The sequence below is a fragment of the Cryptotermes secundus genome, unplaced genomic scaffold (assembly GCF_002891405.2).
Source record: "Cryptotermes secundus unplaced genomic scaffold, Csec_1.0 scaffold423, whole genome shotgun sequence".
Classification (NCBI taxonomy): Eukaryota; Metazoa; Arthropoda; class Insecta; order Blattodea; family Kalotermitidae; genus Cryptotermes; species Cryptotermes secundus.
In genome coordinates, this window is record NW_019731985.1 from 791,320 (window position 1) to 804,494 (window position 13,175).

The window sequence follows — 13,175 nt, forward strand, 5'->3', positions numbered from 1 at the left end:
ACTGAGGAAGGATATGCATGTGGTTGGAATTCCATGCAAAGTGCAGTCTCGAGCAATTATAGTATTTACCATATATTAACTATGATTTAAAGGTAGGTACGTCAGAAACTATGTTGAGGCAATTTCTTTAATTTTTGTAGGCATATATATATCTATATACACACACTTGTCTTATAAATATCACACTCAACTATGTTTGTACAAATAACTTTAATTACTCTACATCTACAGTTTTACAACAATTTACATCTCACAAAGCCTGATTAACATGGCACAGTATTAACCCTTTCCATGATACAATGTGATATATCATCCAGAAACACAATCTGTGTTCCCTGACAATTTCTTTAATGCAAAGGAACCTGTCTTGTTGTTTGGCCTGCATGTTTCTATGGAAACATGTGAACAAAAGGACAGCATTGCAACATGGATGTAAATTGAACATGGAAAGGTTTAATGGTACCGTACTACCATACAATGAAGTGGAAGCTATGGAACTGTACCAAATGGAGAGGGCTTTATGATGTTTGCATTCTCTTCAGATTTGTTACAAAACTAACCTGTGACGTTTGTCACGATGGCATATGTCTTATTACGATATCCAGTTAAATTACAAGCTGATCTGAAATAAGGACACTACCTGACTGTAATCTATACTTACACTTATGGCAAACAGTGAACAATTAGTGCATTAACCCCTTCCATGACGCTTTTAAGAATTTTGTTCTGTTAACATATTATGTAATTTCTAATGTTGAGAAGCCACAAAACTGCAGCTGCTGAGAGACTATGAAAGAGGTTCCTTCAAATTTAATTTGAAGCATGAAACAAGCTTTCATCACAGTATCATGGGTCCTATGGAAAGAGCTATGAAGGTACAAACCTGGAGTGAAACCCACATTAAATTTTCTTTGTAGAGCTCTCAACTGGGGAAATCTAAACATAGGAGATTTGACTCTGAGATAACTGACTAAGGTTCAGTGATATTATGGTAGGAAAACTGAAGGAAAGAGACCTAGGAAGATAAAGGCATAAATGGGAGGATAATATTAGAATGGATTTGAGAGATCTAGGCTGAGAGGGAGTTGGCTCATTTTATCTCAGGATTGGGGCCAGTGGCAGCCTCTTGTGAACCCCGTAATGAACCTCTGGGTTCCATAAAATACTGAAAATTTCTTGAATAGTTAAACAACTATTCATTTCTGAAGAAGACTTAGCTTCACAGAGTTAGTTAATTAGGTGGACTATTAATACTTAAGTTTAGGTACATTGAATGTGGGTTCTACTATATATAGTAGAAAGTGCACAGAGAATAAAGCAGTCCTACTGAAATTGCACTTGGGTGTTTTCTGAATGGAATAAAATTTATATACAGATTATACTACATACATCTTTAAGACAAAATAAATGTGTATTTTAATTGTATTTTAACCCTCTCCATGATGACTTCCATTTAGAGTAATTATTTGTTTCATGTGCCTATGGTAACATGTAGTTTCTGTTATTGAGAGTTGGTCAGGCATTTTCTTTCACTGCTCTCCCCAAACACCGGACCAGAAGGGCAATGATTTTAAGTGAGGTATCTCAAGCATAGCATGGAAAGGGTTAAATGTTTAAATGAACACAGTTTCATAATATGAGAGTAGAGTGAGCATGTGGTTTGTGCCCACAGCGACTGAACTTCTTTAACTCAAGCATTTTTGACCACAGAATCTATGGAGGGTATCTATATATATTGCTGTAATTATATGACCCCTCTGAAGGCTGACGTATGAAAATTCAGTTCCTACTCAGAGAAAAGGCACTAGATCAACTGGTTAATGCTGTCTGGGGGAACATAACTGGTGTGTATTGTGAGAACACAAATACATTCTGTGGGTAGAATGCAGAATTTCTTAATATTAAAGCAGGTGGTACGTATTGTAACAACCAGTGTGCCTGGCAGGATTACTTAATCTCTGCAGGTTGATGATTCAATAGGTCATGTTGCATCTACCTGAACATTTCCAATGGGCAGTTTTTGTTTTTGTTTTTGTTTTTATTTTTGTTCTCTTGACACTATGATAGGTATGTAAAGTAGAAAGAAATGTAACAAGTATAATGAGCACAGGGGCACAGTCGGTTTCAGATTTGTATGCATGACGTTGACTTGTCTCATCTGTTTCATTCTTGAGACTAGTGGTATCTCTCTGAATGGTATATCCAATACACAAAACTTCTTCCATTATGTGCTACTGTTGCTAGAGGGGTTACATAATGAAGGGTACAGTCAAGTTTAAAGGTGATGAAAAGTTGAATGACCTATGTAACTGTTCCAGCACTGATAAATACAAATACACCAGTATTCACTGGACTGTTGGAAATGGGACATCAGAGAAACATTTCTTATTTGAACATATTTATATATTTATATATATTGTTGTTAATTTGTATGTAAGGCATCGATTCCTTGCTTCTTTGGAGAGCAATAAATTGATGCTTGTTGAACATCAGAGCTACACATGCGATAGTTTTCAGAAAGTAAGGAACAACTGGTGTGTAGTTACATGCTTTCCATGCAGCATATTTCTTATATTTATTGCATCTGTGAAAGAAGGGATTGATTAATGTTTGTTTGTCATAAGCTGCAGTGATGGCTCAAAGGAGTTGCATGTGACTCGCAAGCCACAGTTTGGCCATGTCTGTTGTAAGACATTGCAGAATATTTGCTCCTGTACTGCCTGGCACACTTTTCTGCCTCTAGAAATGAAAGGGTTTAAGATCCCATTCCTCACTGAACATTATAGTTTGTTGTTCCATGTGAGATGAAATTACAGGGCTGGCAGGCAGACCTTACTCAATGGTAACAGTGTCAGTACTGGAAAAATGCAGTGCTGTCAGCTTGCCCACAGCAAGTATAACTGATGCATAGGTAGTAAGAGTTAATCAACCTGAAGTTCAGTTAATTCAGGGAATAAGAAATATTCTTAAATATGTTCCCCAGAATCCAATTTGTAATTATATGAATCAATGAAACTGGTAATGGTTGAGAATAGAATCTGGAAAGAAAAATAGAGAGGTGTGACATGACTCTTGACAGTAGAGAAGTGATATTCCTTTCATTATTATGTCAGTTTACTGACAGACTGCAGGCTATAAGGTAGACGCTTGGAAAATATCAAGACTTAAAGCCCTAATGAGGATTAGAAGAGATGACATATATTTTTGGAGAGCCTTCCACACTGATTCATAGCAGAGTCCAATGCTTCAGAGAAATGGTAATCATCAGGGAATCATTCCCTGATGATGTTGACAGAGGATGTTTCTGAAACGTTAGACTTCTCCCCAAAATATACATATCTTGTCACTCAGAAAATATTGAACATATTTTGGTGATTTTATTCAGTTTAAAACAGAAACACTGAGGGAAATCTATTCAAGAAATATGCAATTCAGGCATGGCATGTTATGATTAATGTGTATTTACAAGCAAAGAGATGAAGTGTGTGGTACAGTGCGCGGCTAAAGGAAGCTTGTGCATTTTTTTGCTCTCATACTTGATGCAGAAGTTCAATAGAAATCACATCTAGCTAGAACACATGTCAAGGGATGATGTCTGAAACATTTATTTGCATTACCAACTGTAAATGCTCTGTTATAGTTAAACTCTCCGCTGTAATGCTCAAACGAGAGTCTATCTATATTTATGTATGTACACAAAGTGACATCTGACATACAGCATCTATCAAAGCCTCCTACTGCATGTTTAAGTTAATGGATACCTTATTGCAGAATTGGTTACTCAGTGAAAGAATTCAGCCATTCCAGAAGTCAGGAGGCTGTGTGACTTGCCTGATTCTGTACTTTCACCTTTCTCTGTATTTAAGAATGTTTCTAAGAAGATTCACTGTTATTTGACTTGACCTGGCACATCTTACCTTCCCACAGTTGTAGTATTTACTAGTATATACACTTTTTTAGTTTTGTTTCTTTAGTAAAAACTTGTGACGCTCTGCTATATACACATACACACTCATACCGATACCCAATACCAACTGGTACACACAAAAGCACTCCATCTTGAGTGTAGAAATGTACATTGCGTAGGGGAGCCATGTCCATTGCTGTGTGCAGGGTCTACTTCTTGCCAATGTGGTCGAAGATGGAAGCTAAGTTACTCACGAACGGCGTTGCTCCAGGGACAGCGGCAGGTGCAGCGAAGTCTGCCCACTTGGTGAGATCGATACCTGGGATTACCCCACTTCGACATGGCACTCTTGGGTTTCTGCAGAAAAGAGATGCAGTGGTGCATCACACATGAATACATGTAAAAATATTATTTTACCCATTGTTTTGTATGAGTGTGCAATGTGGTCTCTCACCCTAAGGGAAGAGCATTGACTGAGGGTGTCTGAGAACTTGCTGCTGAGGAGAATGTCTGGATGTAGGAGAGAAGACAGGAGGATTTCTGTTCTTCATCAGTTATATTATTAGGATGATCAAGTTAAGGGTGTGTTCAAGTCAGAACGAAGGGAAAGCCTATACAGAAGTTGTGATGGCTGATACTTACATCTCATGGTCTGGTAGTACCATGGGATACACCTGAATGGTGTCAATTAGGTCAGTGTTGTCACAAATGACACGAGACAGCTTTGCCTTCCTGATCTCCTGCAGTTGCTCTGAAAAAGAAAACCTTCTTTTGTATCCTTTCTCTCTAAAGTTACTTCTAATATTTTGCTTTCTGCCAACACAGTCCTTGTGCAGATATGCTAGGTATTTAAGTTCATTACATATTTCAGCTTTCTGGTCATCATTAGGGATTGTTCATGTATCTTTATTTAGCTGATCTTCTCTTTTCCTGACATCTGCCAGCGTTTACATGTTGGAGTATTTGACGTTGTTGCCCACTTACATATCAGTGCAAAGCCTTTGTACTCATCTTAATTGCAATATGAAACTACTTTACAGTAGAGCAACACAAGATGACACTATGACATAATATAATGTGACGTGGATGGCGCAACAGGAAGTAGGGGTCACGTGAACTCTGTGTTTCCGTGAGTGACATCACATACCGCACTCCTTCCATCATTACGCAACGCTTGGTAAACACCCCTCCCCGCTAGGCTGTGACATCATGCAGCAACTGTTGCTAGGCAATTGGTAAACACGGCAATTATGCAACAGGGAAGCGAGATGCGTTTTCTGCTGTCCGGATGAGGGTTTATAAGGGAGACTGGAATGCGTAAGAAGAGAGTTGAAATGTAGCAACTGCCGAAGCCAGTTACTAGAAAGAGAGTTACTAGTATTCAGTAAGAGTTGAAGTCCAGCAGCTACGAGTTGAGTTGTATCGAGTGATTGGAAGTGACTACAGCAGAAGTACTAATTGTGATGCTGCAGATGGCAGCAGTTGTGAAACTGTAAAATTATGAATTGTGTAAGTGTAAGAGCGAATGTGGAATAAATTTGCTACATCCAAGACGGCGTGAAGTTATTTGTCGCGTCACATGCCCAACACGTGACAGTTTGGTGTCATGTGACCCCTACTTGCTGTTGCGCTGTCACAATATCTTATTTTGTGTCCAGCTTCAAAAAATGCAATTAGTAAACCATCATGTACTTTCTAAATCACGAACTGACCACAAGCATATCTTGTTCTGAGGGAAGGATATAAGTTACATTTTAGGACAGTGTTTGTTTTTCTGCGAAATGACATCATGTAGTCTGGTAGATGGGTACTATCATTTTGCAGGAACATACTGCCTCCATCATCAGGGCAAAAAAAAAAAAAGAGATCTGAGAGGGGAAATTTGTATGTAATATAAGGAGGAGAGTAATGGGACAGAGATATACATGGTCTAATGGGGGCTTGTAACTCTGAAAGAGGCTGGCCTTGGAATGATCACAGGTGCCTGAAAACATAGTGTTAAGCAAACCTTTTGTACCTTAAGGAAATGAAGCGAGCAGTTTATGATACTGTAATGAAGAACTCTGTGATTTAAACAGAGTAACAGTGTTTTTAGGCCAGTGAAATCAAAGAGATTTAAGATTGGCCACACATGTAATTTACCTGGAGTAAAGGAAGAAGGCTGGTTACCCAGCTCATACCAGAACCTGTCGCCACGTCTGGAGTAGCTGAACTGCGTGGCAATAATGCAGGCAAATGTCGGTCCGACCATGCTGCCAGGCAGGGGCCTCTCAGAGACACCCCCAGACCAGAGGTCCACGTCAGAGGGATGCCTGTAGTCCAAAGAACAATCTCGATTTTACTGACTATGCATACCATGGACTTCAAAATTTAGGAAAAGCAGCTCCATTTATGCTATGGTACTAAACTTTGTGCAATAACAATATGCACCATGTGATCTGCTATCTGGATGGACACTGCAGTATCAAGTCAGTATATGTTCCATTATCTTTTATTGCTGCCAACTTCAGTTCCTCTTCATAACTATTTTTTAACACACATATGAGAGAGTAGTAAGCATTAGCCTTATATGCATGTGTGTGTGTGCATGTGTGCAAGCATGCATGTGTATATTTGAATAACACACCAACATAAAATATTGTACAAGAAGCCTCCTTTACACTCCAAATTCACTCTGTATTGTATCCACTCTGTAACAATACAGAGTGGATTTGGAGTGTAAAGGAGGCTTCTTGTACAATATTGTATGTTGCTATGTTATCAGCTATCCCTTCAATAGGCTGTGGAGGCCCCTAGGATTGTGAAATGTTCAGTCTCTCATATTTTCTAGGCCATCGGCTCACTGCCAGCCTGATGTGCTGGCAGCCCTTTACTCCCAGGAAGATTCCTGGTGCCCATTTCTGTTAGAGGCTGAGTTGACCCCAGGGCTGTAGTGTGGCTGAAAGGATTAGGTCAACTGAGAAATCTAGTGACCTCATTGAGAATCGAACTCCATGACCTTCCGGCTTGTATTATAGTGCCTCAACCAACTACGCTACCTTGTGCTCACCTCATTAACACCTACCTGAAGAAAATAATTAATTACATGATATATTATTGATTTATTTGGAACTGGACAGTCCAATAATATGAGGGTAAGTCAATAAGTAAGTTACGAATGGATATAGAACTTAAACAAATAAGAGTACTGATTTGAAAAATGCTTTTACTTCTCAACCTAATCTCCCTGTACATTGAGGCACTTGTCCCATCATTTCATGAGCCCCTGAAAACCAGCAGCGTAAAATTCTTTGGGCTGCTGTCGGAACCAGGCAGCAACTTCCCTTTCTACAGCTTCATCATGGGGAAAAGGTTCAGCCGAAAGATGATGTTTAAGAGGGCTGAACAAATGGAAGTCGCCTGGAGCAAGGTCAGGGCTATACGGAGGATGGTCGAGGGCTTCCCACTTGAAATCTCGCAGCATCTCATTTATCTTGTTGGCAGTATGGGGACGCGTGTTGTCATGCAAGAGCAATGTGCCTTTGGTGAAGAGTCCTGGCCGCTTCCGTTGAATGGCCTTATGAAGTTTCCTAAGGATGTTACAGTAGGAGTTGACATTTATGGTTTGTCCTTGAGGCTGGAATGCGGTGAGCAGTATGCCTTCATGATCCCAGAAGACTGTGAGCATCACTTTCCTGGAGGATGGTGTCACCTTAAACTTTTTTTGGCGGGTGACGCAGGATGTTTCCACTGCATTGACGCATGCTTTATCCCGGGCTGGTAAGGGTGAACTGAAGACTCATCACCTGCGACAGTTTGGGCTAACATATCATGTCCTTCATCGTGGTAGCGATTGAGATGCTGTAATGCCAGACCCATTCTTTACATTTTGTTTTTTGGGGTCAGCATGCGCGGCACCCGTTGTGCACAGACATTGTGGAAACGTAACCTGTCATGCATTATGAGGTAGGCCATGCTGTGTGAACAACCAATAGCAGTGGCTATAGTGTCTATAGTTACCCTTCTGTCTACTTGGGTTAAGTCTTCAACCCGTTGCACATTCGCCTCTGTGGCAATCTCTGTTGGCAGGTCGACGCGGTGTTCATCTTTGATATGTGTCTGCCCTTCAGAGAACTTCTGCACCCAATTGTAAACAGCTTGACATGACAGCACTTCTCACCGTAGATGGGAAGCATTTCTTTATGAATATGCTTGAGGGTTGTACACTCACTCAGAGGTGCCGCCATCTTGCAACTGCTGTTTCGCTTTTGTTAACATCAATTCTCTCGTGTCAAATGTCATCAATTGCCACCAGACTAATGCTGCCATCTAGTGGCGATAGCCTCAAGTGCCTCTTTCAAACATGTAGTACTCTACATCAATTTGTAACTTACTTATTGACTCACCTATGTACTTGGATGCATGCGTTCTGACAGTCTGCATAAGACTGGTGCTTACAAGTAATACTGAACAGGTCATAAATAATATGTAATTTTATTTTCACCGTTACTTCATCTAAACATTCAAGTGTTACTTACTCATAGATTGAAGCATATCTCCTGATGGTTTCATTAGACATTGAGCCAAAAAGTTCATCAAAAGAGTGAGCATCAGGAAGTCCACAGAATTTCCTGAAATGGCAGAGATAAAATTGTTATCAGTCACTCTAAGTATTCATGTGTTTAGTTAACCCTTCTGCACTAAACATGAGATGTGGTGCTGGCAATTATAGATTAGATTTATTTGATGTCCAGAAGATTCACAACAGAATCACCTCTTTGCAGCTCATTGTTTTCTGGAATGTGACATTGTTAAGTTTGGTAGACAAGTATCCAGCTGCAAGAAAAGCACGGGGTGTTACACCTCATAAGACAGTCACTGTCTTGGCAACTGTAAATTTCACATCTCTCTACAAATGATAGTTTTTGGAAACAGAAATTATGTCTCAACATGCATATAAACTAGCAGAAGAAGCTTTCTTCTATTTAAATCTTGGCATGGAAAGGGTTAACAATTCATCCCATTCCAAAAGCTAGTGTGACTGAGGACCCTTGTTGGCACATTCTGTTCTCACCTGAATTCCATATATCCAGGGAGACCAAATTCACGACCTCTCTGCATGTTAAATGAAGCCAAATCCATCCCAAAACGTGCTCCTGGTTTCTTGAACAAGTGGTTTGTTACCTGAAAGTGAGTTGTATATGAGTTGAGAATGAGATCAATTGATGCATCTCAGTACATTGCCTCCTGAACTTCTTTTTGACTGCTGGACTAGTCTGTCCATGAGAAATATTTATGGAAATGGCGAAACAAGCAAGTCAGAAAATTTACATATGTGTAGCATCATGATTCTTGTGCATTTGATCCCTTCTGTTTAATTCTCTTGAAAACTGTAAAACTTGTGGAAAAATCATATTGGGCACAAAATGTATTCCAAACAATTTTAGCTCCTGTAAATATTTAATAAATTAACACTTAAAAACAAGTGCAGAGAGACACATAGGTCATCAGTTAATACTGTCCAGTTATGATGAAAAATTTAATGTGCTGGAAAATGTTAATAAAATTCTCCAGTATCATTAAAATCTGTTCATCATTTCTCAAGTTGTTAGGTGCAGGTGGGCAGACATAGTGACAAGCTAACTGACATATTTGTATAACTTATAATTCTGAAAATGCCAAAGACAGCAACTAAAATATAACATCTTCTTAATTTCGGAAAATAAATAATGTTAGATTATACAATGACATTATGCTGATTATAATTCAGTAGGGATGGCAGGCAAGTCGGACATTTTCTCTTCAATTTTCTGCATGAAAGATAGCATCACTAATCTAGCAAACATCAAGTTTCTATGGCATTAGGCTGATTGAATGGATCCCATAAACTGACTTTCTTAATGTACCACATCCAGATAGCAGTGGTGGGCAGAATGTGTGTTTAAGTTAGTTCACTGGTTGGTACTTGAGGACAGTTACGTACAATTATGGTATTTATATGTTTAACAAATATTTCCTGTTGCTGGTAACCTTACTAGTATCCATGCAGCTTCTGAAGTCCCTTATGAATTCCCGTAATGCAGCAAGAAACAGTTTTGAAATCACTACTTCCATTGTTGGTTTACAAATTAACCCCTCAAAGCACAGTGGTATCTACATGTACCACCTGCATTAACATTCAAATGCCATGCATTTTTCCCACACAATATATTTATGTGTTTTGTATTATTCTCACAATAAATACAGGTTGTTTCCCTGAAGAGAATTAGCCAGTTTGTCTTTGTAATGGAGATGCATATGTTGTCTATAAAGTAGGAGCTGAACTTTTTAATATTATTTAGGTGAACTCCAGGCTCCATAGTGTTAAGTTAGTTTCCAGTCTGTTAATGTGGTCCCTCCCTTCTGTAAAACTGAAGTCCATTGTTGTGGGTCTTCTGTTTTACAACAGTCAGATCTCTGTGTCCATGACAACAAGCGGAAGCTTGTGCTGATCTAACATTTGGCTTGTCAGTGACATCCCTTAATGTGTGTAAATTACATTTCATTACATGTAAATTCAGAATTCACAAAGAATTTTAATTTAGAAAAAAAAAACAATCTTTTATTTTTAAGCACTGGTAACAGTTTCATANGTCTTTAGAAAAAAAAACAATCTTTTATTTTTAAGCACTGGTAACAGTTTCATACTTAAATCATTTTTAGCTTAACAGACCAATTACATTTACATCATGTGCTTACATTGAAAAATTATCCATTTTTTAATAATTACAAAAATGTTGCATTCTGCATGGCATTCATGACCTTACTGAACCAAATATTCCCCAAACTCTAGAGTTCCCACTTCAGTGGCTATGGTCTGAACACTTAGTAATTTTGGTGTCAACCACTTACCTCCTGTGTGACAGAATCATCCATCGCTTGTGCAACCTGATTCATTAGTCCCATGAAGTACTCATCCAGAACCCCAGCACGGTACAAGTCGTAAGGTTGTCGTATCAGGTCAGAAAGCCGTCGAGAAGCTGCAAGATAACAATACTGGATTAGCATGGCAACCACGGAAAGCAGAACGTTTCTCATGCCAAAGTTTCTGACAGTTTTGTATTCTGTAAATTAAACAGTACACAGATTCCTATATACATTGTTGTGGTTTTGCAACCTGAACTGATTTAGAAGTTCAATTACGTATTAGGGACAGAAAATTTATTGCTGACATCAGCAACAGGTGGCAGGACTTCATCAAGGCATGCAGTATTTCATACATAGAGCAATGTAGTGAATACAGTTTTGAAGTTCAAAGACTCCCCTATTTAGTGTCACATGTCATTTTTCTTGAGAGTATTCATGAAATTTGATTTGATACTCTATAAACTAAGCTTCCTCCAGCACACTTTCTTTTCTTAAAGGAGAAAGAAATAGGCTTATGAGATCACCATGCTGCATGTCTGAGCTCCCTTTCAGCATTAAAGTAAAAAAAGTAAAGTAAAGCTATCCCTGCAACAGGCCGTGGAGGCTCATAGGGTTGTGAGATTTTGAGGTTCCCACATTTTCTGGACAATCAGCTCATAGATGGTGGCAAGGTTGTCAGCCCTACGTGCAGGCCGCCCATTACTCCCAAGAATATTCCAAGAATATTCCTGGTACTCATTTCTGTTAGAGGCTAAGTTGACCCCAGGGCCATAGGGTGGCTGGAAGGATTAGGTCAAATGAAAAAATCCAATGATCTCATCGGGACTTGAACCTGTAACCTTCTGGCTTGTAGCATAGTGCCTCAACCAACTACGCTACTGCATGCCCCCTCCCTTTCCACATATGAACCAATCAATTTTCATGAAATTTGTTACTAACCTTATGCTGCTATAGGCCACCCCAACCTCATACTTTTTATTTCCTGCAGTTGGTACTAACATCACTGCAAATGCACAGACATGTGAAGTGGGAATGCCAATAGGTTCACTTAATGTAGGACACTAGGGTGCTAGATCTTGGGGGGGGGCAACATTTATTGAGTTATTAGGCTTAATAATACTAACTGATTAACCACTGAAGCCAGGCAGGTGAAATCGGGACCCAGCTATATGAAAACCTCACATATTCTGTGTGAACGTTTATAAACCAGGATTACAAACATAAAATTTTGACGTTGTACCTGTCAAATTTAACATGGAAACAATGTATTTTGGGAACACATTCTTTAAAGAAGAAAACATAATACTACTACCAGCAGCAACAAGCAAAACAAGAACAAAAATAACAATGATCCCAATTTATTTACAATTTAAATGATAAAAACCTTTTTGACTCTGTAGGATTCACTAATATGACCATCTGCATGAAGTCAGAATGCTAACTCATGAGTGAAATTGTATTTTGTTGCTAAATTATACAAATATACCTTAATAATGACAGATTTATATGACCAGAAGTCTGTGTGACTGGAGAATGGCCTTTATGAGTTCTTGTTATTAGGATGGGTCAACATGAAATGTGTAGACCACAAATATCAAATGTCATTGAAATCCAGCGAGCACTTTTCGAGATGATGCTTGTAGACAGACATACAGACTGGTGATTCTTGCATGAAGCACATAAAATTAATGGATTCCAAACACATATACCTCACCCACTTATTAGTTTGTTAATGTTCCTGTTTAACACAGCAGCCTCAATTTTTTTGTGTTATTGTGAGACAAAATTGCAAAGTCCAACAGCAAATATTCCTCCCACCTGTCAGTCAAAATAACTAGCTGTGGGCTGGATAGCTGAGAAATCAATGTTCAGACTAGCCTTGGGGCCCACCCAGCTCTTTCCCAGGGAATGAAGCTGACCACTCCACCTCCATCTGGTGCAGATGTTTTGAATGAGTACTAAACTGCCCACACGTCTTCATGGAATGGTGCATAATTAAGCACAGAGCCTTGCCTCTTACTGTACTGCCAAATTACTGTCATTTAAGTCCTAGTGGCATACTTGAAGCATTTCATTAAAATGTTCCAGTTTATTATAAATCATTAATAATAATAAAAGTTGGCTAATATTGTAGTAGTTTCCATAATGATTTCTGGACAGCTCAAGTAACATTTCACTTACCGATGAACTTGTGTGCTTTACTCCATCGCTCGATGGCTGTAGGCAAGAGAGAATGACCAAATCTGAAGGCAGCTGCAGCGAATGCATCGATTACATTGGGATTGACATTCGGGTCGTATCCATCCCAGTATCCCTGAAGATAGCAGCACAAAGCAATAAAGTTAATAGTAGGTACTCTGTGGTCGCTGTGGGAAGACAGTGC

The 13,175-nt window shown here is 39.1% G+C and overlaps 1 protein-coding gene across 1 annotated transcript in view; it reads right to left on the reverse strand.

Moving 5' to 3' along the window:
- Positions 1-3,227: 3,227 nt before the first annotated feature.
- LOC111867455 (peroxidase) overlaps positions 3,228-13,175 on the reverse strand; it is a 46,882-nt gene continuing 36,934 nt past the window's right edge. Inside the window, exons 13-19 of the mRNA XM_033752692.1 lie at positions 12,974-13,106; positions 10,778-10,905; positions 8,961-9,070; positions 8,425-8,517; positions 6,050-6,219; positions 4,550-4,658; positions 3,228-4,264 (exon numbers count right to left, since the gene is read on the reverse strand). Of these exons, the coding sequence (XP_033608583.1) occupies positions 4,117-4,264; positions 4,550-4,658; positions 6,050-6,219; positions 8,425-8,517; positions 8,961-9,070; positions 10,778-10,905; positions 12,974-13,106 (891 nt within the window). The 3' untranslated portion in view covers positions 3,228-4,116. The remainder of the gene's footprint in view (positions 4,265-4,549; positions 4,659-6,049; positions 6,220-8,424; positions 8,518-8,960; positions 9,071-10,777; positions 10,906-12,973; positions 13,107-13,175) is intronic.